This window comes from Magallana gigas, chromosome 7 (assembly GCF_963853765.1).
Source record: "Magallana gigas chromosome 7, xbMagGiga1.1, whole genome shotgun sequence".
Lineage (NCBI taxonomy): Eukaryota > Metazoa > Mollusca > Bivalvia > Ostreida > Ostreidae > Magallana > Magallana gigas.
The window spans coordinates 34,960,339-34,988,127 of NC_088859.1; the positions used below are offsets into that span (position 1 = coordinate 34,960,339).

The window sequence follows — 27,789 nt, forward strand, 5'->3', positions numbered from 1 at the left end:
TGGCAATAAATTAGAGAAAGATTCGTTTTTGATGAGCTTTTTTTATAGTTAATGTTTTTAATGCTAAACAAATTCATAATTATACATTGCAAGAGAGTAGATAATAAACTATGACTTGTACCGAAAATAAGGAGAGAAAATGCTTTATTTTGGAAATAATACCAACGTCTTTATCCTTCTTACTGCTTCGGGTCTTTAAGCTTAAGGAAAAATGTTTTTGTATTGTTTAGCATACATATATCATTGTTTGTAAAAGTCAACTGACAACTTTGGTTCAAAATCTGCACATACATACATACACAAGCGTTTTCAAAGTCATATATTTCCATACTATTACAGATCGGATATGAATGAGAATTGCTTTTCTGATCAATTGTGATATTAAATTTAACTTAGTTATATAATTCATCAGTAGTTTAAGTGGAAGTCATAATTGTCATCGCCTAATATGTACTAACAAGTGAAAAGCTGTCAATGTGACAGCAAACCGGGTTTTCTTTTATGTAAACTGTATCCATAATTCATGTCAACCCTTATCCAGTGAAATGGAGTACCCTACATTATAAGCAACATTTTGCCAAAAAATGACTAAGTTCAAAAGCTAGTATTTTTTTCATAAATTTTCAGAAATCAAAATCCTAGCAATATGCACACCTCTGATATATGTACAATTGATCTGCAAAAGAACAACTTCCTATCTTGAGAACTGTAGGAGGAGTTATCCGTACAATGAGGGTACCCTATATACAATATTTTGCCAAAAAATGAATAAGTTCAACAGCTGGTATTTTTTCGATAAATTTTCAGAAATCAAAATCCTAGCAATATGCACACCTCTGATATATGTACAATTGATCTGCAAAAGAACAACTTCCTATCTTGAGAACTGTAGGAGGAGTTATCCGTACAATGAGGGTACCCTATATGCAATATTTTGCCAAAAAATGACTAAGTTCAAAAGCTGGTATTTTTTCGATAAATTATCGGAAATCAAAATTCTAGCAATATGCACACCTCTAATATATGTACAATTGATCTGCAAAAGAACAACTTCCTATCTTGAGAACTGTAGGAGGAGTTATCCGTACAATGAGGGTACCCTATATGCAATATTTTGCCAAAAAATGACTAAGTTCAAAAGCTGGTATTTTTTCGATAAATTTTCGGAAATCAAAATCCTAGCAATATGCACACCTCTGATATATGTACAACTGATCTGCAAAAGAACAACTTCCTATCTTGAGAACTGTAGGAGGAGTTATCCGTACAATGAGGGTACCCTATATACAATATTTTGCCAAAAAATGACTAAGTTCAACAGCTGGTATTTTTTCGATAAATTATCGGAAATCAAAATCCTAGCAATATGCACACCTCTGATATATGTACAATTGATCTGCAAAAGAACAACCGTACAATGAGGGTACCCTATATGCAATATTTTGCCAAAAAATGACTAAGTTCAACAGCTGGTATTTTTTCGATAAATTATCTGAAATCAAAATCCTAGCAATATGCACACCTCTGATATATGTACAATTGATCTGCAAAAGAACAACTTCCTATCTTGAGAACTGTAGGAGGAGTTATCCGTACAATGAGGGTACCCTATATACAATATTTTGCCAAAAAATGACTAAGTTCAACAGCTGGTATTTTTTCGATAAATTATCGGAAATCAAAATCCTAGCAATATGCACACCTCTGATATATGTACAATTGATCTGCAAAAGAACAACTTCCTATCGTGAGAACTGTAGGAGGAGTTATCCGTACAATGAGGGTACCCTATATGCAATATTTTGCCAAAAAATGACTAAGTTCAAAAGCTGGTATTTTTTCGATAAATTATCGGAAATCAAAATCCTAGCAATATGCACACCTCTGATATATGTACAATTGATCTGCAAAAGAACAACTTCCTATCTTGAGAACTGTAGGAGGAGTTATCCGTACAATGAGGGTACCCTTTTGGCAGCCGCCCGCCCGCCCGCCCGCCATTTTCACCATTTTAATAACCGGATTTTTCCGTTGGAAAACCCGGTTAATAAAAGCAAAGTAGATCGGAACAAAATTCGCTGTCAAAGGTTTCAAAGATTAATTAACTTCGTAGTATTATTTTGAGTAATATGAATTATACAGTTTGTGTCTATTTTCATTCTTATTTGAAAATAATCAGAATCATATATATATTATTTATATGTGTATCGGAATTTGCTATATGTCTTAAATTTCCTTTTTAAAAACTACTGCTCTAAAGAGAACGTACGCTACCCCCCTTTTCAAGTGAAATTAAAGACCAACGTCCCGTTCCAGTAGCCTAAATGTTAATTATTATAACTTTTTGTACCTTGCTTTCATGATAAAGTACATCAAATATACGTTGCAGCTAAATAAGCAAAAAATTATTTTTAAAATTAAAATGCATGATGCAATTACTGAAAAAGATATCCATTAAAATTCAAGTTTTTTTTAATCATCCAAAAGAGGGTTTTTTCTGAAAGGTATATTATGATTCTATTTTATAATAAGTTTTTTTTTTAAATATTACACATGTACAACATATTACACATGTACATCCAAAAGAGGGGTTTTTTTCAGAAGGGTAAATGATGATTCTATTATATAAAAGGTTTTTGTTTATATTACACATGTACATTGTTTTAAAATACAAAACGATTCTTTTACACATAATATGCATGTATTAACAAGAGTTATAAAAAAAATACCACAGAATGATGTAGATAGTGTAGTGACACCAGCAAACAATCCAGCACATTGGATTTCATTGAAGTCCGTGGGTAAACAATGATCCCGATGAAGCCTAGAACTGCACAGAAAATTCCAATCGAGATCGGCATAAAACCTACAATATAAAATTGTCATTTGTCACATGCAGTGTCTTATCTATATTTAGAGTAATTTAACTTGATATCAGATATCTATTAGACAAGTTGCTGTCCTTTAAAAAAGGACTACAATACGTGGACCATTTGTATGTGTTTCCAACGAAAAAGTGAAAGCCTTAAGATTATCAGAGATTCCACCGACTCTAGCCCTCTGCTTTTAATCACTAAATTTGTACGTTGTATTACGTATACATGAATGTATAGCCCTGAATTTTTATCTCAGAATTTAAAGGATTCATACTTCTAAAATAATTATGATCTATCTATGAATGAAGTTTGCATGTACAGTATCAGGCATTCGGTGAATTCTACTATTTGCGCACACATTACGATTCGCACTACTATGCAGTGACAGCTTTGTGTAAATTAAAAATTTCATATTCATATGATGCATTTTTCTTGAGATTTAAACTTTTATACAGTAACATAATTATTCAATCATACTTAAATGCTTAAAAAATTTAATCGGGAAGTTCTCTAGCCTCGCCTACTATAAAAGTAAAGTTAAGTTACTTGTGTATTCGGAAAACAACAAAACATTGCAAATTATGCTATTTGATGCATGTTGTAGTTTCGGCATAACATTAACTTATTTCATAATACTGATAGTTCATAACACATATCATTTTTTAAAAGAAAATCTTTGTTTCTGTACTGTTTACCGACAACTTTACAATTACAGCGCCTTTGAACTTATGTGTTCATATGGCACGGAATCCCGATCCCAATTCAGATAAACGTGTGCTAGCCTGGTTCCCTGAGCTACCCATTACGCACAGGAACCAGGCTAGCTCATGCGCAGGCTGAATTTTCCCCATAGTATCCGGTTTAACCTCGCTTATATATTTTCTGCGTGGACCTCAGGGTCCACGCAAAAAGTGTACACAGTTTCACTGCTGGTGTACCTACCTTTGAGAACCATTTAAACAGGAGCTTTGACTTCGGGTGGTTGTGTCAAACAGCAATGAGACTTAGACCTGACTATATCATTGCTGGTCACTTAGCCATGGCTTTTTAAAATCAACAATTAAGATTTGAAATCAGTGTCATTTAACTTGTTTTGACGTAAAAAATTATGTAATACCGAATGTCCAAGGTCTCTTTAGAATGGTTCTTATTTTATTATGTTTAGGATTTAACACTTGAATTGAGAACGCGGTCTCGAAGCTCCACGGCTTTGTACTCACGTGATATTCCTGCTCTTTCATTGACCCAAATATAGTTTGATTCAAACCTAAGCTTTTCTGAAAATATTTTGTGAAACAATAAATTATCATTTTCCTTGTACCTCTGGTGCATATTAGTATAGAGTATGCACTGGTTGATCAAGGTAGATTAACCCTCAGGTTACTCAGTTTACAACTAACTAATACTGACACGAAAATCACTCAAACTAAAGTCATTAACGAGGAGTTACCATTTGTGTCTTTCACTGACTAGCTTTGTGAGGATGTCCAAACTTCTCTTTTGTTTTTGTTTTTTTTTGTTTTTGTTTGGGTTTTTTTTGGGGGGGTGGGGGTTAGGTTGGCTTCCACATGAAAAATTTGGAAACCGTTTTCTACTGGTTATCAGTATTAATTATTTACAAAAGAGTATTAACTGTTGTTAGCGTTTTGGTTATTATGTTAACGTAGTTCACAGGGGCATATGCATCGTATCCGCTCTACACTCTATGACATATATGTATATAAATGATACACAAGGGAAGAATCGAAAGTAGGACACGATTTGTAAACAAAGTCAAAAAACAACTTATTTGACAAAAGTTACGCAAATCCTCCCACACAATGTTGCAAATATTGTCAAAAAACACGTTCATTTTGAAATATTCCTAATAAACTCGGTAAAAAGCGTTTTTATCTCATTAAAACCACTGTCTGCTGCAGACATTCAATCTCGTCGCCCAAGAAAAGATAACTCTGTACTTTCTCTCTCTATTATGTTCAGTAATGATAGTGGAAATTTCGGCGGTAAACTGTAAAATGTCTGGGAAAATTTTCGTTTTATGTAACTACCGTACTGTAAGCATAATAACATTCGTTCCGATATATTTGGCTTGTACTTTAATTAGCGTAATTTAATATGCAAATGTTTAAAAACAAATATATATTTCCTATCATTTAATCTTTTGTTGAAATGTAAATATACTAGTAATTTGATATTGACAATTAAAACAATGCTGAAATTCTTAGGCAAGAAGGAATGGGTTGCAAAGACAATAAATGAATTATGAGTATTTTAATTATTAAAATTTGAATAAACAAATAATTTAAAAAAATTATTTATAATTAAATACTGTTTCAACACTTTTTCATCCTAATTAATTGTTCATTCTAAAATTACTAAAGTTTTGCTTTAAACTAGATGCTGTCATTAGACAGTAATACCCGCACCAAGTGTTTGCCAGTAAATAACACTGTTTTGTACAAGTTTATTAAAAATGAAGGCCACATGCAAGCTCCGGTAATACATTTAAAAATTATAATTTTCATAACTGCATGAAGGATGAGATCCCTTCCCATATGATAAAACACATGAGCAGCACTTTATGTGCAATTTGGGGTTGAACTGTTTGCAGTGAATTTTCAGTTAATCAATAATCTTAACATTTCATGTCATAGAAAGTATATATATATATATATATATATATATATATATATATATATATATATATATATATATATATATATATATATATAAAGCACTAAAAATGGCTAACGACACGAACAATAGAAATTGTCAAATTTTCGGGACAACCAGTCCCTTCTTCAGGACCAAAAAATAATAAATTACATGAGTACAAAACAAAGAAAACAAAATCTAAAGCTACTACTAAACTACTTAAGAAACTATAAAAAAAGAACAGCTACATTATAAACATTTGTTCACATTCTTAAAGAAGGTGTTGCTACTGTCGCCGATCGCTCTAAAGTAATCAATCGACTCAATGAAAATTCATATATATCAATTGTAAAATTACCAAAAATACATCTTGGACATGTAAACGCTCTAACCCATTGCGCTTTAATGTTAGGTAACATTATTTGGGGGGGGGGGGGGGGGGGGGGTAAATATTTTATAAATTTTTAATATACTTTATTGTTTATCTCAATAGGAAGTATACATCACAATATGCAGGTGTCCTGCACCACCTTAAATTAAAGCTAGCTGTTATTTACCTTACAAAATAGTGCAAGTGAAGAATAAGTCATAAAAATACATGCATGTTACAAATAACTGATCTTTGTCTGAAGTTACGTACACAACACAGGTCGATCTGCAGGTTTCATTAGTGGGTACTAGTTTTACCCAGCTCTTCGATAAGATCGCCCGGTTCACGTGTATACATACATGTCTGTGTTTTCCATATGCAGAAAAGGATTTGTTAAGATCAGCTAAAGGAATTCATTATTGTATTTTAATTGGATTATCATTATGATGTTGACCAATATAGGTACTAAGCATAATACATATATAGTAGCAGTAGCACAATATAATGAGATGCTAGCATACATAAGTTCTACTTTCACTTTCTAAATGTGATCTCCCTTTGACAGCTAGCATACTGTATCATCATCTTTTAATATTTAAATAAGCTTATCATCGTTACCTATCCTATTTTTTTTATTTGTCAGACTTGCACTATTGAGTTGACCCCATATTGACCCTGTATAAACAATTTATATGAGTTATAATAGGAAGGAAGGAGTATTTCACATAATGCATCAAATACAATGTAGGTCATGACCCCCACCCCACCACCCCCCCCCCGCCTTTATGAAATAGGAAATGATGATACTCTGTATATTTTGTTAACTTTTTTTGTAATTAATGCTATATGTATTAAATTTAATACTAGTTATCATAATTTCTTAATTCGTATATATATATATATATATATATATATATATATATATATATATATATATATATATATATATATATATATATATATATATATAAATATATAAGAAGCTCTTTTCCAAGACAGAACTAATCAAGCTGATCATTTTTAAATAAAAATCAAACTCGACAGCAAGTGATATTTCATTAAAATTTTAAAATACATCGTTAACATATTAATGTTTTGTTTGCAAGATATAATTAAAAGTATATGAGATTAGTATATCTTATGTTTACTTAATATAAATAATGAATCTATTAAAAAATTATCCAGACTAAAACAAAAGAGATAGCAAATATTCGGAAAATTTGATAATGTGTTCGCTTATATACAGGTATCTGAAAAGGCACATGAATTGAAAAGTTTCAAAACAATAGACAAAACATATTTCAGCAGTTTCAAGATAAAGCTACTTTGAAAGTTCATGGCAATACATTTTTCATTTGTATGAAACAAAGCTCGCCTCCTCATTTTTCTCCCTACTGCCAACAAGTGGCACCTTTAACCCAACAGTCACGTGGTATCCCGGTGGTGCTATGGTCGTGTAGGAATGCTGCGAGATGATTCCTTGGTTCGTTCCTTTGTGGATATGGTACACGTGTATGTCGTCAGTTGTTCTGTTTCTGGACAGGATACACAGGTGACCAAGAGCTGAGACAAGGATTAAGAAGCATCCAATTCCTCCAAGAAGGAGACCCCATGGACAATATAATTGAAAATTATCATACCTCCAAACACTGTTCTTCCTTACAAAGTCTTTGTAAACATGAGTTGCAATTGCTGTCTTCACTATTGCTGCGATATATGTCCCACCTAGATTAATAAATATGCTTGAATTATGGGGGTGAAAAAATCATTTAAGATCAAAAGAGCTGTTGTTGATGTCAATTGCATGTGTATAAATAGTCTGTTGTTACCCGAGATGGAGAGACTGATGCAGGACAACAATCCAGCATATCTGGATTTCGTTAAAGTCCGTGTGTATACAATGGCCCCAATGAAGCCAAGAACTGCACAGAAAATTCCAATCGAGGACATTATCTGGATTTCCAGCATAATGTTTCTAGTCAGTCCTGAAAACAGGTATTTTTTAAATACACTAACATTGGTTACTAAAGCGAACAAACGCCAGAAATCAATACATTGTATATGCTAATTACATTTTTGGAATAAAACTATCAGAGAGTTTGAGACTCCTCAAGAGGGCTGGATGGTAGTAGCTATTTTCGGATTGCATTAATCTTCTTCAAAGAAGAGCTCTGTATGAAAATATAACAAAATATTTAAATTTTAGACCTTGATATTTTTGCTCTACTTAACGATACTTTTAACTAAACAATCCATACCTGTAGAATTTACAGAAGATCTGAATGTTAACTTGTTGACCACCCAGCCTCCTTAATATCAGAAGCTATTTTTCATACAGAAATGCATGAACCATACATCAAACTTAAACATTCCCTTTAAATGTCATTTCTTGACTTAATGTTTCACCTGAAACAGTCTAATGTTGAACACAAAGGATCGCTAATTTTAGACTTCCAATGATAATTTATAGATTTCAAGAACAAAGAAGGACCCCATGTTTTAATTACTGGTTACTTACCTCTGACTTGATGATACGATGGATCTAAAACTAGATGTGAAAACAGTCTTTCAAAGTTTAAGGGGTATGCTGACAAGTGACATTTCTCTTCTTCCATTGATCCAGGTGGACTTATTTTATCAATGCATAAGCTGAAATACCACAGTCCTGCTGACAGATGAGCTCCAGTAGGGTATCCGTCAAAATATACTGATGAGTCAAGCTGGATGAAAGGCTCTATAAAACTCACTTTACAATTCAACCATCCCGGACTGACGAAAGATATTGTCATAAAAACCACTCCAGCGAAAGTCAGTATCGAAAATATCTTCAACTTCCGACTCAGCAACATTGTTAATGGTCGAGCGAATATATCCACCTTTGTTATTGTGATTCTCTTTTTTTCTTTAGGTCCATCAAAACAAATTGCTACGCATGCGTAAGATGTTGTACCTGATCAAATAATCAATAGTTACCTGTCTGCAACGTTAAAGCAGTTAAGCAAAACAAGGTAATCTAATCATCCGGGTTTTCGTCTCGTTTTTAACAACACTGTGCATTAAACTAAGCATGCTAAGTGTATAATATTTTTTTTTTCATTTTTAACTTTTCTCATTTACAAAATACTTGCTTAGTAAGCTGTAAAAATAACCAACCCAAGTTTGGTTTATTTATTATCATTGAAGTTTATTGACAGTTTTCCATTTTAGTTTTATTTAAAACAATTTTACAAAAATAAGAATTCATTGTTAGTTATTATCCTCGCGTGCAAGTAGTTGTTACTCAAAAATTTTCCGGCTCAATTAATACTATAGTAATCATTACCTCTTAATTCATACATATAATTTGACCTTGTCTATGGGCAGCGGAAATGGCAAAAAATACATTTTTACAAAATCAATGGTAATTTAAATTCAACAATGCAAAATAATATCATCAGTGGCCATATATGCAAAGCCAACAATCTTCTTTGCAATCTTAATATACATAAAATCAACCAAATGTGTCTTTATACAAATCAAACAAACAAAAAGTAAAACCAACATATATAAAATCAAAACGAACAAACATCAACATAAAACAAGCGGCCGCACAAAAATAAACGCCAGATGGCGTGTTGGGGAAGCAATATGCGCGGTGTCCAGTGAAGTCTTATACAGACCATCTCGTACACAGGTCATTTCGTGTGCAAAAAATCAACTCGTAAACAAGACAGAGAAGAAAGTGTTAATCTTTGACAACATTTTTGTATATTTAATCATGTTTTAAATAATGGCTCAACATGTTATTGTATATGCAATTGTACAATCCGATGATCTAATGACTTTGCTTTAAAATCCCTCATTAAAACAGAACTATCTATACTACTACATGTATATAAAATTCTAAGTGTTAATTGTTTAATTAATTAATAAAATATCAGCAAAAATAAGACTAAAAATCCAAAATTTGAACCGGATTATCATTGGTACGCATGCGCTAGGCCATTGTGCTTACTATGAATGTTTATAAAAATTTTAATGTGTATATGTGACATATATGTTTACCAGTGCTGGCTATGTCTAATCATTATATACTCCATATAAAATGTAATGTCCGCCATAATGTATACATATTCACTTCCAGACTCCTGTCACTTACCAGCTGTCTGTTTACCGTGGATCAAACACAGTAACATTCTAATTTCATTATGCGGCACTCCTTGCTGATCTATGGATCTAGAAGGGGAGAGGGGGTCCGCCCCTTGGAAAATTCAATATTAATAACTTCACACATGCAGTAAAGGGGGAGAGAGGGTCCGGATCCCATCCCCCTAGAAAATTTAAATTTATTAATTATATAAAATTAAATCTCCAAAATATGTCTCGGAACCCTTCCCCTTCCCCGACAAATATAATTATTTATCCACCCCAGCCCCCTAGAAAAAGTTATGGATCTGTGCAGGCTATTGAAAATAAATTCTAAAAAGTTCATCGTCTGCCTCAGATGTCCTTTTATACAGCTAAAATTGTCTTTAAACGATAGAGAGCTCCACAATTATAAAAAGGCGAAGGCGAAAATGCGAAGATGCGAAGGCGAGAGTGCGAAATTGCGATGGCGAAGGTGCGATAGTAATATCGCTTCTTCGCCTTCGCAACTTCGCACTTTCGCCTTCGCATCTCCGAGCTTCGCCGTTGCATCTTCGCACTTTCGCTCCTTCGCCGTCGCACCTTCGCACTTTCGCCGTCGCAACTTCGCACCTCGACCTAAAGGCGAAGGTCGAAGTGGCCCCAACGGAACACAATAGTATTGACTACTTGATTCAAAATATTGTGAATATATTACATGATCCAATATCTACATGCATTAAGAGAGTACATGCGTTGCCTGGGACAATAAAAATTCAGTAACTGGTGTTGTATATAGTACCTCAATGGAACGAAAATCTTAACCGTTTATAATTGAAATACTTTCACCGGTTTAGAATTTTCTTTCACAGTATTCAATTAAAAAATACGTTTTAGAAAATTTTGGAAAGTTAAGAATTTTTATTGCTAATTACAAAGCGTTTTGGTATCTCGACACGATAATTACACGATGTTTAAAACACTGGATGGAATGTATAATTTCCGTAGCTTAGTAGTTCTACATGATATAATTTAATTCATGTCTTTGATTCCACAAACTTTATATGATAAAAAAAATAATTATAAAAGGTAATTTCTGAATGACTGCTTGCTCAGAACTTTCTTTTACGATGCTTAACCACAATAAACTAAACTGATATTTTTGTGATAAATTCCTATATCTTTGAAATCTTAATTAGAATTTACATTTTGTTTTCTCTTTTAAAATATCAATCATTTAATACAACTGTAAAACACTATAAAGTAATTACTTTATATTAAAGTATACTTTCCGTTTTGCATACGAACTTCTCACAGTACACAAAACATTTTTAAGCCTTGTGTACGAATACAATTTTGAAGAGGACTTTAATCTCGGTTTTGTATACGATTTTACTTTTTGTATCCATGAACTATGCTGGACACCGCGAATATTGTTTCTCCAACACGCTACCTGAGTACTCGAACAGAAAATTATATTTAACTTAATTTTCGAAATATTTTCATTAAAGGGACTTGGACACGATTTGACTTAAAATTTTCAAATTTTATTTTTCCATTTTCAATGTTTATACTGATAACAATAGAAGTTTATAATGCTATGTCAAAATTTGAAAGTCAAATTTTAAGTTATAAGCAAGTTACAGAGTTCGTAATTCTTTGTTTTGTAAACAAAGCTCGAATATTGTCATTTTTACATATGTGTTGTATTGGTGTAAGTTTCAATCAAATGTATCTTTCTTTTGTTGATAATAGTATTTATGAAGATACTGAATAAGTTTAAATTGTTTTTACATGTCATTTTGTCTAAGAAATGGTAATTCTCTACATTACATTTTTTGTAAACAACTATAAGACTCGAGCTTTGTTTACATAACAACCGATTCTTACCATTGTATCTCGCTCGTAACTTGACTTTAACATTCAATATTTTGGTCAATCATTTAAAATGCACCAGTTAACCATTTTAAACATAAAAAATAGAAATAAAATTTTTGATCTCAAATCGTGTCCAAGTCCCTTCAATATCAAAATGCTAGCTTCTACGGGTTTAGGGGCTGCTGTTAGTGGCTGCCAGCTTCAGAATGGTCTTTTATTTACTAGTATATGAAAGAAAGCTGCCTCCTCATTTTTTCTCCATACTACCAACTAGTGGCACCTTTAACTCTCGCGTGGTATCCCGGAGGTGCTGTGGTTGTTGGGGAATGATGCAATAGGATTCCTAGGTTTGTTCCCTTGGGGATAGTGAACACATGTCCTCACTTCTGTTTCTGGACAGGATAAACAAGTGACCAAGAGCTGAGACAAGGATTAATAGGTTTCCAATTCCTCCAAGAACAAGACCACATGGACAATAAGTTTCGACTATATCCCACCCTATGTAGTCCCAAAAAACATTTTTGTTAATGTGAGTTGCAATCGCTGTCTTCACTATCGTTGCGAAAGTTCCACCTAAATTAACAAAAAGTTATAAACATTTGAACGCATTATTACATGATATATATTATCAAAAATTTCCTAGTCACATGCAATGATCTCCGCGTTCACAACAATTTTTGTGCATAATTTTCCGTTCTATACACGGTTACAAAAATATCTAGATATAAAGCAAGTGGTAATACTGTTTTGCTATAACCTGAGCCCATCTGGATTTCGTTAGAGTTCGTGTGTATACAATGGTTCCCATGAAGCCAAGCACTGCACAGAAAACTCCAAAGGAGGACATTATCTGGATTTCCAGCAGAATTTTCTAGGCAGTCCTAAAAAAGTCATTTGGTGCACGCAATTTAAAATTTGAGTTTCAGAATTATTTTCCATAAGATTTGAACACTAATTATTGAAGCATATAAGATGCAAGAATTTGAAATGTTGTTTATGCCAAATACCGCTCTGTATAAGCCATAAAACTTATTTACATAACATTCATAAACCACTGCCTTTCATTTCAAATTGATATGTTTATTTACCGGAGGCGGTCGGATTTTTTAAGATGGCATTACAAATACAGACTGATACAATGTTCAACATAAGACTGATGCGATTTCCTAAACATCAGACTGCCAAAGGTAAATTATTAAACTGCCAGAAAAAAGTAATAACACATCTGCGATGGTTTGGTTACTTACCTCTGACCTTATTATACGTTGGATCTAAAAGTTCATTTGAGAACGGTGCCTCAATGTTAAAGGGTTGTGCAGCCCAGTGACATTCCTCCTTTTTCAATGATCCAGTCCAATTTAATCTTTGAATACATATAGTAAAATACCACAGTCCTGCTGACAAGTGTGCTTCTTTTGGGTATCCAAGTTGTTCACTGTAGACCATGAGACTTTTTATGTTACTCAACTTACAATTCACCCATCCCGGACTGACGAAAGATACTGTCATCAAAACCATTCCAGTGAAAGTCAGTATATAGAATGTCTTTAGTTTCCGACTCGGCAGCATTGTCAAAATATATTCACATTGAAAATGTAATTTCAATGTTTATTCTACTTCTGCTGCATCAAAACACACTTCTACGCATGCGTGCGATGGTTTACCTGATCATGATATTACCAGTTTCTGGTTTGTCTAGTTTATTTCCACCACACTGCAACAGTTTAGATTTTACTCCATCTCAATTATTCCCCGACTTAAGGTAGTACAAACACCCATGAAATAATTGTTTAGATGTTCAAATATATATATATATAAAAATAATGACATAATTGTTTGTAAAAATTAACTTTGGTATATCTTAATGACGAGGTCATCGCAATTGAACTATTTAATGTTAGCCTATATGATACAGTTGCTTTTAAGAAACATTTCAGCTGTGTATTTTTTGGTCTTAAAATATAATTCACAAACACTGCTACTACTGTCAGTTACAAGATAGTTTATTTTCAGTTTAATAAACAAAAAAAGGAAATCTTTAAAAATAGCACCAACATTAGTACTATCTTTGAAAGTTTTTGGCAATGCAAAATTTAACAATGACTATTCATTTTACACTCTGGACACTGAAAGGAAATAGAAACGGTGGGGTTAAAGCGATCTGGGCAATTTATTTGCGTCCCATTTCTTTCAAACTTTAAATATTTACTGGTTTCAATCCAAAAAACAAAAAAATTGAATCATTGGGAAATGTTGGCTCCACTGATGTGTAGTACCTTAAGACATGATACTCAAAATTGTTCAATTAAACGTAAAATATGCGTCACCCAAATCTAATTTCTTGAATATCATCAAAATATGATTTTCTATTTGTGTTTAATTTCTAATGTCTATCTTTTTCATGTTTACATTATTAATTACAAGATATTTATTACTTATTTGAGTTCTTTGTTGTTGCATTCGTGTAATTGTTATGTTAAAGTTCAATGAACAATAACCTAATATTTATTTGGAAACCCATATCTCTTACTTCAAATAATATCATCAATCATAATGGTGCATGATAAGAATGAAATTGGGTGACATTGGGTTGATGTATTTTTACTGTAAGTCAAATGAACTGCAAGTGAATTTTATAAAATAAGTCAAGTCTGTCATGAACATAAACATTTTGTTTATGTAATAGGGTGCATTTTATGATAATTACATTCATGCATATTATTCATATATCATCATCATCATTATCCTACATTCCATATTTTACATGTACATATTTAGAAACAGACTTCTATCCCTATAACTCCATGTCTTTTATGCGCCTATCAAGTAATCATTATTTAATTACCTATTCTAGTGGCTTCTGATATTTTATAGCCTTCAGTCATTTCACCTGTATGGTCACTTACCTACATGTGGACAGGATCAGGTGGTTTACTTAGTCAATAGTATGTTTTTATAATTTTTCCCGCTCTAACTGAGTAGCCTTTGTGACAGACCAAGGCTAGTATTCTTAGGAGTAAGACCTGATTTCTTCAAGAGACGATTTAACTTATTTATTTATTTGATCAACATATTTGAAGCAGTCAGTTATATTAGAGAGTACCATTGTCAGAGTAATCAGGATTGTGCATGAAACCTTGTTCCATAAACAGGTGATCGTTGCAAATTTATATTTCTATATTTATTTTATGTATCTTGAAATAATGTAATCTACAAAGGAGCTACATTGAAAGTATATGTTTTTATTTAATCAAATATTGATATTGATAAAGATGTAGAGCATATTTCTATATTTTTGTAAATTGTGTTCAAGGGCAGTAACTCTTCTTGACACTGAAATTATGATGCATTATAATTAGAGTTATCCTTCTTTACAAATAGTTTGATTAGTGAACTCAGAGTATTAATGTATTTCATGAATATATATTTGAATATGATTGTATATTTTTATGCAGAAACTTATTGTAAATATTGATCCTTTTTATGCTGATATCTATTAATTATATTACAGGGTTTAAATCCTTTAATCCTATCCATGTATCCGAATAAAATGAAGAACCCTTAAAGTGGACTTGTTTATATTTGGGACAACCCACTATCACATTTACAAGATAATAAAACTAAGAATTAAATTGATCTAATATTTACAAAAAGAAAATGGTATATGCAATACTTGTACATTTATGTTCAAATGATATAACAAACTGAAAGGAAATGATAGCTGCAATACTCAATATAAGATAAAGCATGTTTTAATTTTCAAAACTTTAGCATATCAAATTGGCTTTATTTTCTTGTATTAAAAGGACGCATATCATGCCGTGTAATAATTACAAACTTTCATTTTAAACAACAACGGTGTTTTAGATAGCCGTCCGCCAAATTGCCATAGAAACGTAACTTTTTCTGCGGGCGAACAATTTTGATGATTTTGAATGCCAAACTGGATGTGTTCAAAGTTCTTCATATATTCATAAAAAATGTTTAGTTTTACTATAAAATTGTAAAATCGTACCGATATTACCATATCAATACCATATCTTATTCCCATAATTGCTCAAATAAAGTATAGACTTAAAGTAGGTCCGAACAAGAGTCTCTTTCATATATATTTTAGATTGGGGCAAAGAGCGGACTAGTTGGGAAAAGTATTTCTGATTTTACGGAATTCGTGAGCTGACATTCATAACACAAAAGGCAAACAATATTTTAAAAAATACAAAATAATAATCACAAAATTCGTGTTGTTGGTCGCCCGCCTTAAAATATGGAGTGTATCCGAGTTCGAGCATTTTATATGTATGTATGGTGTAATTTTAAGTCCGTGGATTAATATGCATTTATACTATAATATTGTTAAGTTTGTCGATTAACATATGGCCATCTTTATTAAAATCATTGAAAATTATTGAAAGCAAGCGGTTACACAAATTAGCAGGGTTTTTAGCCTGTCCTTAGCCCTTGTGGCTTGAATTCTAAATAAAAATATCTGGCTACCATTTTTTCAGCGGATGTAAATCTGTGACATGGTCGACGACTTCTTAGGTATTAGCCGTTGATATCAAGCTAGTTTTCTGAGTAATTTCATAAATAATAACAATAGTTGATTTATATGGAATAACAAAAATATCTAATTGTATGTTCTTTGTAACATCTAAATTAAGGAAGGAATCTTCTCGTTATCAGACAGACTTCTTATATCAAGAAATTAATAAAATTTTGACACAGTCAAACTGATCAAATAACCAAATGACATCAGTTTTAATCAAATTTTACCATCATGTTTTCGTATCAAGGTCAGGTCAAAGTCTTTTTCCTCAAGTTAAAGGATAATTCAAATAAATGTAGTTATCTGCCGTTTTGTAGAAATCTGTTTAAGTTATGATGTTTCTATTCTTCAGTGAAATGATAGAATATCAAAAAGTCTATTAGCTTATACTACTAAAATGGAATGAATATTTAAACTAAAATTGAATTTGCTTAGCCTGCATTTCCTCGAATTTTCTTAAATTTTTTTTAGATATTTTGATTTTTTTTATGCTTCCAATGATAAAATATTTCTGATTTTTACATATAATGAAGAACTTATATAAAGATATATATTGACAGAAAAGCTAATTTTTTTTACCTTTTATTAAGGGAGAAAATCCAATTTCAGTGATTTTTCGCACAAATCTATATTTAAAAAAATTTGATTAAAAAGCTATTATTATGTAAATTGATAGGCAAATCATATTTTAAAAACATATTCAGAGACCCAAGTACATTATCATTAGTTTACATTACATTGTAGTTGAAAAAATCCAATGTTAATGTTATTGTTTTGAAAATGCTAGTAAATAGAAATGCTGAATAGACTCATAAACATACAGCATTTCTAAATTGTAAAAAAAATGATATTTTTCTATGCCAATTTTCCGCCAAAAATAAGGTCCTTGTTAGATTCAAAACTTTGATTACTATTTCTATGTCAAGTTGTGTTGATTACTATTTCTATGTCAAGTTGTATGATAGTAGAAAAGAAGGAAAAATATATTTTAATATCCTTTCATCCTGATTTAATGTCCATTTAATCTTTTGACAAGTCGAAAACCAGAAAATACTCCTTCCTTAACGAAATAATCTAAAGATATTTTAGTGATATTTTAGTGACACAAATAGCAAAGGAAATGATTGGAACAATATTTCACGGACATCATCAGGAGATATAATAAAATCTACAAGATGTACATTCAGTGATTATTAAAAAAAGAAAAATGGAATGTCTTACAACTAAGGGTTACAAAAATTTCTAATTTCAAGAAATTCGGAAGAATTGGTCAAACCACATCACTAAGATTACGAATTGAGATAACTCTCATTTAAATGAACGACAGCCGGCCTCCTCATTTTTCTCCATACTGCCAACAAGTGGCACCTTTAACTCAACTGTCGCGTGGTATCCTGGTGGCGCTATGGTCGTGTAAGAATGCTGCGAGATGATTTCTTGGTTCGTTCCTTTGTGGATATGGAACACGTGTTTGTCATCCTTTGTTTTATTTCTGGACAGGATAAACAAATGGCCAACGGCTGAAACCAGGATTAAGACGCCCCCAATTCCTACCAAAATGAGACCCCAAGGGCAATAAAATTGGTCTATATCCCATCCTGTGTATTCCCAAAACTCTTCGTGGTAAATATTAGCTGAAATTCCCATCTTCACTATCATTGCGATATACGTCCAACCTAAAGTAACAAAAAATGTTAACTTAAGAACACATTTACACATTTACATTAATAAAGTCTCTCTAGTAACTAACATGCAAGGTGAACCAAGCGATTATGAAAGAAAATGTTCGAATAGACTTTTTCATTTTAAACATGGTTAGAAAAATTATCTAGACCAAAAACGATCATTTTAAAATGGGTGGTAAAACTATGTTGTTTATACCCGAGATGAAAAGACTGATGCAGGCTAACAATCCAGCCCATCTGGATTTCGTTAAAGTCCGTGTGTATACAATAGTCCCCGTGAAGCCAAGCACAGCACAGAAAAGTCCAATGGAGGACATGATCTGGGTTTCCAGCTTAAAATGAAGAGGCCACCCTGAAAAAAGAAAATGTGTTTGTTATGTCCTATGCATTATCAGAGTTGTTTTCCTTAATACGTGTACATGTATATAAACGTTGATTATTGGAGCGTAAAATTCGGAATAGGATACATTACCGGTATTTATGCCAAATGCAGTTCCGAATGTATATTCTCAAACCATTGTCAATAAATTTCTTTAATTGATTTGTTGGTTCATATGAGACAAGTCTTATTTTAACTTTACCACTTGTGCTATCAAATATTTCACCGACGCTTGCCTCCTTGTTATCAGAATGTCAGACTGCAACAAGGAAGTAAGGATACCAAAGCAGTACTTCAGTTATTGTTAACTTACCTTTAAGTTTGTCATACGGTCGCCAAAAAAAGGGTGACTCAATATTAAAGGGATATGTAGCTAAGTGACAGTCCTCCTCTTCATTATTCCCAATAAATCGTTGAATACATAAGGTATAATACCACAATCCTGCTGATAGATGTGCTTTTTGGGGTAATCCTTGAATACCACTGATGCCCATGAGACTTTTCATGTTGCTTATCTTACAAATCACCCATCCCGGACTGACAAAAGATGCAGTCACAAAAACCACTCCAACAATGGCCAATATCGAGAATATCTTTAGTTTTCGACTCAGCAGCATTGTCAAAAATTGAATAGATCCACCTTGAAAATTTTATTACGATGTTTTCGTTCCTCGGATGCAACAAACCAATTTACCACGCATGCGTGCTATGGTGTTCCTTTTCATAAATCAATAAATATCTGTGTGCAACGGTAGAGACGAAGTAATATTATCTTTCGGGTTTGCATTCAATTTGTTCTTGATATTTTTCCATTTTAATTCTTCAATTCAATTCTATCGACAAAATATTTTAACAATAAGCCTTAAATGGCAATTTAGTAGTCTGATTACTGTATTGTCATTGAAATTCGATCGTCTTCTACATATGTTATTAATGTTTTTTATTCACACTACAGGTTGAACCTACCCTTGATTTGAAAAAGTATATTTCAAAATGTGTCAATGCATAATAGAAATTTAACAAAAAGCCCATTGGGCCACATCGCTCACCTGAGCAATAGTGACTTGATATGGGCGTTTAAAGGATATTGTGCCATATGGCCCCTTGGTAGAATAACAAAAAATGAATACCGTAAAGTATCCGAATTTTACACTTATTTTTGCATACACTTAATCATTGGATTTTTATTTATGGAATATTTTTTACCGAATCCTATGCAAGATATTAAACTAAACTTTTGGTAGGGGTACACTATTAACTTCCTTTTCCCTTATTTTCGTTCTTCCCCTGCCCCCCCCCCCCCCCCTTCCCCCACTGTATAATGCGATCAAAATATATGAGAGGTACATTTTCTTCCTCACTACTTACTGGTTATTGTATTTTTAGGTCACCTGAGCCAAAGGCTCAAGTGAGCTTTTCTGATCACAATTTGTCCGTTGTCTGTCGTTGTCGTCGTTGTTGTCGTCGTCGTTGTTGTAAACTTTTCACATTTTCATCTTCTTCTCAACAACCACTGGGCAGATTTCAACCAAATTTGGCACAAAGCACCACTAGGTGAAGGGGATTCAAGGTTGTTCAAATGAAGTGCCACGCCCTCTTTAAAGGGGAGATAATTGAGAATTATTGAAAGGACTATATATGATAAGGGCCTAAAATGGCCCCCTAAAATGAACATCATCATTTTACTATCATTCTTTGTTTTCTTAGTACAGATATGTATGTGATGTGTTTACATAATATTCATTTTGGTTCAAGTGCCCACAATTTAGAAATATGACATTGTAAAGACAACCTTTTCACGCCATTTTTGCATCTTTAGCGTAAAACAGCTTGTTTTCAAGCAGTTTTTCCTTCCGAAAACATAGAGCGCATTATTGAACAAATAACATATTTTAATCAGAGATGTATCTAGCCAAGACTAATAAGTGACAAAAAAAATTTCCTTGTTCAAGCATGCGCTCTATATTTCCCATTCGTAAATAGATAAGAAAATTGTCAATTTTTGGCTGATTTTGATTGAATTATAGAAATGGCGTCACTTCTGCCGTCATATTCTGCCATATTCTGACGAAAGATAATGTCATCAAAACCATTCCAGTGAAAGTCAGTATATAGAATGTCTTTAGTTTCCGACTCGGCAGCATTGTCAAAATATATTCACATTGAAAATGTAATTGCAATGTTTATTCTACTTCTGCTGCATCAAAACACACTTCTACGCATGCGTGCGATGGTTTACCTGATCATGATATTACCAGTTTCTGGTTTGTCTAGTTTATTTCCACCACACTGCAACAGTTTAGATTTTACTCCATCTCAATTATTCCCCGACTTAAGGTAGTACAAAACACCCATGAAATAATTGTTTAGATGTTCAAATATATATATATAAAAATAATGACATAATTGTTTGTAAAAAATCTTAATGACGAGATCATCGCAATTGAACTATTTAATGTTAGCCTATATGATACAGTTGCTTTTAAGAAACATTTCAGCTGTGTATTTTTTGGTCTTAAAATATAATTCACAAACACTGCTACTACTGTCAGTTACAAGATAGTTTATTTTCAGTTTAATAAACAAAAAAAGGAAATCTTTAAAAATAGCACCAACATTAGTACTATCTTTGAAAGTTTTTGGCAATGCAAAATTTAACAATGACTATTCATTTTACACTCTGGACACTGAAAGGAAATAGAAACGGTGGGGTTAAAGCGATCTGGGCAATTTATTTGCGTCCCATTTCTTTCAAACTTTAAATATTTACTGGTTTCAATCCAAAAAACAAAAAAATTAAATCATTGGGAAATGTTGGCTCCACTGATGTGTAGTACCTTAAGATATGATACTCAAAATTGTTCAATTAAACGTAAAATATGCGTCACCCAAATCTAATTTCTTGAATATCATCAAAATATGATTTTCTATTAGTGTTTAATTTCTAATGTCTATCTTTTTCATGTTTACATTATTAATTCCAAGATATTTATTACTTATTTGAGTTCTTTGTTGTTGCATTCGTGTAATTGTTATATAAAAGTTCAATGAACAATAACCTAATATTTATTTGGAAACCCATATCTCTTACTTCAAATAATATCATCAATCATAATGGTGCATGATAAGAATGAAATTGGGTGACATTGGGTTGATGTATTTTTACTGTAAGTCAAAAGAACTGCAAGTGAATTTTATAAAATAAGTCAAGTCTGTCATGAACATATAAACATTTTGTTTACAAGATAATAAAACTAAGAATTAAATTGATCTAATATTTATAAAAAGAAAATGGTATATGCAATACTTGTACATTTATGTTCAAATGATATAACAAACTGAAAGGAAAGGATAGCTGCAATACTCAATATAAGATAAAGCATGTTTAAATTTTCAAAACTTTAGCATATCAAATTGGCTTTATTTTCTTGTATTAAAAGGACGCATATCATGCCGTCTAATAATTACAAACTTTCATTTTAAACACAACAACGGTGTTTTAGATAGCCGTCCGCCAAATTGCCATAGAAACGTAACTTTTTCTGCGGGCGAACAATTTTGATGATTTTGAATGCCAAACTGGATGTGTTCAAAGTTCTTCATATATTCATAAAAAATGTTTAGTTTTACTATAAAATTGTAAAATCGTACCGATATAGAAGTCTATACCATATCTTATTCCCATAATTGCTCAAATAAAGTATTGACTTGAAGTAGGTCCGAACAAGAGTCTCTTTCATATATATTTTAGATTGGGGCAAAGAGCGGACTAGTTGGGAAAAGTATTTCTGATTTTACGGAATTCGTGAGCTGACATTCATAACACAAAAGGCAAACAATATTTTAAAAAATACAAAATAATAATCACAAAATTCGTGTTGTTGGTCGCCCGCCTTAAAATATGGAGTGTGTCCGAGTTCGAGCATTTTATATGTATGTATGGTGTGATTTTAAGTCCGTGGATTAATATGCGTTTATACTATGATATTGTTAAGTTTGTCGATTAACATAAGGCCATCTTATGGTTAGCCCAAGAAAAGTATTGAAAGCAAGCGGTTACACAAATTAGCAGGGTTTTTAGCCTTTCCTTAGCCCTTGTGGCTTGAGTTCTAAATAAAATATCTGGCTGGATGTAAATCTGTGACATGGTCGACAACTTCTTAGGTATTATCCGTGGATATCCAGTTAGTTTTCTGAGGAATTTCATAAATAATAACAATAGTTGTTTTATATGGAATAACAAAAATGTCTAATTGTATGTTCTTTGTAACATCTGTCTTCTCGTTATCAGACAGACTTCTTATATCAAGAAATTCTTTAAATTTTGATACAGTCAAACTGATCAAATAACCAAATGACTCTATCAGTTTAATCAAAGACCATCTTGTTTTCGTATCAAAGTCAGGTCAAAGTTGCTATCTTTATTCTCAAGTTAAAGGATAACTAGTGGGTATTGTTTTTTTATACAAAAAAAAACACATGTCTCCCCTTCTCCCCAAGGATTGTAATATGGGGCAAATTTAATAAGTGAAAAAGAATGAAGTCAGCTATATGTTAGATATCATCCATATATGATACAGTTTAGAAAATGAATTAACTTGAGACACAAGATTGGTCAAGGTCAAAAATCATGGAGGCGTGCACTCCTTCTCAATACCATCTACCTATGTTCCAAGTTTGAAGCCTTAATGTCAAAAGTTACCACCCAGACAAAATTTACAGTACACCTCAGTGTATTATAATTGTTCTTTGTGTTAAGTTTGAAGTCCTTCTGTCAAAGAATATTTAGAAGGTGAACAAGTTTTTTCTAATTTGACCTTGAAATAAAAATTTTAGGTCAAGGTCAAAAATTTTGGTAAGGTTGAACTGGACTATATACCATCTATGTATGATACAAGTTAAAAGATTGTATGATTAAGGAGTCTTGTGTTATGGTCCGGACTATATTTTTTATAAAACGCTTGACCTTGAAGAAGATAATAGGTCAAGGTCAAATATTTTGATGGTGTGCACTTCTTCTCAATACCATCTACCTATGTTCCAAGTTTGAAGTCTTAATGTCAAAAGGTATCTAAGTTACCACCCAGACAAAACTTAATTATTTTTTCTCTAGTTGACCTTGAGTAAAACAATGTCAAGGTCAAATATTTATCAATAGTACACCTCAGTGTATTATAATTGTTCTTTGTGTGAAGTTTGAAGTCCTTCTGTCAAAGAATATTTAGGAGGTGAACAATGAAGTTTTTTCTAATTTGACCTTGAAATAAAATTTTAAGGTCAAGGTCAAAAATTTTGGTAAGGTTGAACTGGACTATATACCATCTATCTATGATACAAGTTAAAAGTTTGTATGTTTAAGGAATCTTGTGTTATAGTCCAAACTCTATTTTGAAAGGGGAGACATAATTCAAATAAATGTAGTTATCTGCCGTTTTGTAGAAATCTGTTTAAGGTCAGATGACACGTTCCTCGAGAATCTTTTTTCTATCTCCTCGTAATAAAGAGTTCCAATAAAAAATATTAATTTTATAATTACTTTAAGAATGTTCAAAATTTACTTGGATTTGGTGACGTGTCTAGATGGTCGAGTGGTTAGAACCGTGGCCGCACATATCCAGAAGCGTATAGGTTCTAGAGGTCGTGAGTTCAAAACCTCGCCCCGGCGGAGATATAATTCTTATATAGTGAAATTCGCTGTGCTGTACATGTATTTCTTTTTATATCAGCAATTCAAGTGTATTTTCAAGAAGATTATATAGGAAATTGCATACTCAAGTATTTTGCAGAAATGCCTGGTAAGGTACCCTAATTTTTTGCAAGAAAGCTTGTCAAAGTAGTAGTAAACCATTAACAAATTCCTGGAAAAAGTTATCTAAAATTGAGGAACGTGTCGTCTGACCTTAAGATATGATGTTTCTATTCTTCAATGATATGAGAGAATATCAAAAAGTCTGTTAGCTTATACTACTAAATTGGAATGAATATTTAAACTTAAATTGAATTTGCTAAGCCCGCATTTCCTCGAATTCTCTTTAAATTTTTAGATATTTTGATTTTTTTATACTTCCAATAATAAAATTTTTCTAATTTTTACATAGAATGAAGAACTTACATAAAGATATATATTGACAGAAAAGCTAATATTTTTAACCTTTTATTAAGGGAGAAAATCTAATTTTAGTGATTTTTCGCACAAATCTATGTAAAAAAAAATGATTAAAAAAGCTATTAAAATGTAAATTGATAGGCAAATCATATTATAAAAACATATTCAGAAACCAAAGTACATTATCATTTGTTGAAAAAATCCAATGTTAATGTTTTGAAAATGCTAAATAGAAATGCTGAATAGACTCATAAATATACAGCATTTCTGATTTCCCAAAAAATTGTGATATTTTCCTATGCCAATTTTCCGCCAAAAATAGAGTCCTTGTTAGATTCAAAACTTTGATTACTATTTCTATGCCAAGTTGTATGATAGTAGAACAGAAGGAAAAATATTTTTTTAATATCCTTTCATCTTGATTTAATGACCATTTAATCGAATCTACTTTTGACAAGTCGAAAACCAGAAAATACTCCTTCCTTAACAAATTAATCTAAAAATATTTTAGTGACACAAATAGCAAAGGAAATGATTGGAACAATATTTCACGGACATCATCAGGAGATATAATAAAATCTACAAGATGTGCATTCAGTGATTATTAAAAAAAGAAAAATGGAATGTCTTACCACTAAGGGTTACAAAAATTTCTAATTTCAAGAAATTCGGAAGAATTGGTCAAACCACATCACTAAGATTACGAATTGGGATAATTCTCATTTAAATGAACGACAGCCGGCCTCCTCATTTTTCTCCATACTGCCAACAAGTGGCACCTTTAACTCGACATTTGCGTGGTACCCTGGTGGCGCTATGGTCGTGTAAGAATGCTGCGAGATGATTTCTTGGTTCGTTCCTTTGTGGATATGGAACACGTGTATGTCATCCTTTGTTTTATTTCTGGACAGGATAAACAAATGGCCAACGGCTGAAACCAGGATTAAGACGCCCCCAATTCCTACCAAAATGAGACCCCAAGGGCAATAAAATTGGTCTATTTCCCATCCTGTGTATTCCCAAAAAGCTTCGTTGTAAATATTAGCTGAAATTCCCATCTTCACTATCATTGCGATATACGTCCAACCTAAAGTAACAAAAAATGTTAGCTTTAGAACACATTTACACATTTACATTAATAAGGTCTCTCTAGTAACTAACATGCAAGGTGAACCAAGCGATCATGAAAGAAAACGTTTGAATAGACTTTTTCATTTTAAACATTGTTAGAAAAATTATCTAGACCAAAAACGATCGTTTTAAAGTGGGTGGAAAAACTATGTTGTTTATACCCGAGATGAAAAGACTGATGCAGGCTAACAATCCAGCCCATCTGGATTTCGTTAAAGTCCATGTGTATACAATAGTCCCCGTGAAGCCAAGCACAGCACAGAAAAATCCAATGGAGGACATGATCTGGGTTTCCAGCATAAAATGATTAGGCAACCCTGAATAAAGAAAATGTGTTTGTTATGTCCTATGTATTATCAGAGTTGTTTTCCTTAATACGTGTACATGTATACAAACGTTGATTATTAGAGCGTAAAATTCGAAATAGAATACATTATTTATGCCAAATGCAGTTCCGAATGCGCCATACAGTAATTGTATTCTCAAATCATTGTCAATAAATTTCTTTAATTGATTTGTTGGTTCACATGAAACAAGTCTTATTTTAACTTTAGTAATTGTGCTATCAAAGGCAATATTTGTGCAGACGCTTTGCTCATTGTTATCAAAATGTCAGACTGCAACAAGGAAGTAAGGATACCAAAGCAGTGATTCAGTAATTGTTAACTTACCTTTAAATGTTTCATACGATGGCATTAAACGGGGTGACTCAATTTTAAAGGGATATGTAGCCAAGTGACAGTCCTCCTCTTTCAATAATTCATTATTCCAACTAAATCGTTGAATACATAAGGTATAATACCACAATCCTGCTGATAGATGTGCTTTTTGGGGTGATCCTTCAAGACCACTGATGACCATGAAACTTTTTATGGTACTTATCTTACAATTCACCCATCCCGGACTGACAAAAGATGCAGTCACAAAAACCACTCCAACAATCGCCAATATCGAGAATATCTTCAGTTTTCGACTCAGCAGCATTGTCAAAAATTGAATAGATCCACCTTAAAAATTTTATTACGATGTTTTCGTTCCTCGGGTGCAACAAACCAATTTACCGCGCATGCGTGCTATGGTGTTCCTTTTCATAAATCAATAAATGCCTCTGTGCAACGGAAGAGACGAAGTAATATTATCTTCCGGGTTTGCATTCAATTTGTTCTTGATATTTTTCCATTTTAATTCTTCAATTCAATTCTATCGACAAAATATTTTAACAATAAGGCTTAAATGGCAATTTATTAGTCTGATTACTGTATTGTCATCGAATTTCGATAGTCTTCTACATATGTTATTAATATTTTTTTATTCACACTACAGGTTGAACCTACCCTTGATTTGAAAAAGTATATTTCAAAATGTGTCAATGCATAATTTATAGAAATTTAACAAAAAGCCCATTGGGCCACATCGCTCACCTGAGAAATAGTGACTTGATATGGGCGTTCAAAGGATATTGTGCCATATGGCCCCTTGGTAGAATAACAAAAAATGAATACCGTAAAGTATCCGAATTTTACACTTATTTTTGCATACATTAATCATTGGATTTTTATTTATGGAATATCATTTTTACCGAATCCTATGCAAGATATTAAACTAAACTTTTGGTAGGGGTACACTATTAACTTCCTGTTCCCTTATTTTCGTTCTGCCCCTGCCCCCCTTCCCCCACTGTATAATGCGATCAAAATATATGAGAGGTACATTTTCTTCCTCACTACTTACTGGTTATTGTATTTTTTAAAATATATTATAATAGTTATTTTATTTTTTAAATTTATATATGTGAAAGAAGAAAATTGTACCTTAATGCGCTCAATTCCTCAAATTAAAAATATTCAAAAATTTAATTGGCCTAATTATAAACAACTGGTGGATTTGGACTAATGTTCGTTTCACTAAAAGGCGTAACTCTGCGCCCGCCTTAAGTTAAGACAAAATTCTACGCCTAGCCAAGGGTAGTCGAAACTTATGGCGTAAACCGGAGGTGACTGCTAATTCTGTTGCTAAGAATATCGGTGTTGACCGTAATGTTAAATTGTACAATTTG

The 27,789-nt window shown here is 32.3% G+C and overlaps 1 protein-coding gene and 1 long non-coding RNA gene across 4 annotated transcripts; both read right to left on the reverse strand.

Annotated features, from left to right (window-relative positions):
• Positions 1-6,957: 6,957 nt before the first annotated feature.
• On the reverse strand, positions 6,958-19,207 carry LOC105322645 (uncharacterized). Of its 3 annotated transcripts, none has more exons than XR_010708042.1 (7): positions 18,699-18,774; positions 18,314-18,469; positions 13,131-18,108; positions 12,641-12,764; positions 8,420-12,456; positions 7,731-7,886; positions 6,958-7,626 (listed from the first exon to the last, which is right to left on the reverse strand). XR_010708042.1 is itself a non-coding variant. In XM_066067499.1 (5 exons), exons 1-3 carry the CDS (start codon positions 19,111-19,113, stop codon positions 17,741-17,743), a joined length of 828 nt encoding a protein of 275 aa, XP_065923571.1. In that variant the 5' UTR covers positions 19,114-19,207; the 3' UTR covers positions 10,907-12,456; positions 12,641-12,764; positions 13,131-17,740. The 3 variants fall into 3 exon arrangements, 1 of the variants encoding a protein (XP_065923571.1); XR_010708041.1 differs by having other exon boundaries at positions 18,590-18,731; XM_066067499.1 differs by lacking the exons at positions 6,958-7,626; positions 7,731-7,886; positions 18,699-18,774 and adding an exon at positions 18,810-19,207 and having other exon boundaries at positions 10,907-12,456.
• A 2,555-nt stretch (positions 19,208-21,762) lies between these two features.
• Positions 21,763-26,836, reverse strand: LOC117684748 (uncharacterized). The gene is made up of 3 exons (XR_010708043.1): positions 26,405-26,836; positions 25,895-26,050; positions 21,763-25,689 (listed from the first exon to the last, which is right to left on the reverse strand). It is a non-coding gene; the product is annotated as an uncharacterized lncRNA (long non-coding RNA).
• Positions 26,837-27,789: the final 953 nt, after the last annotated feature.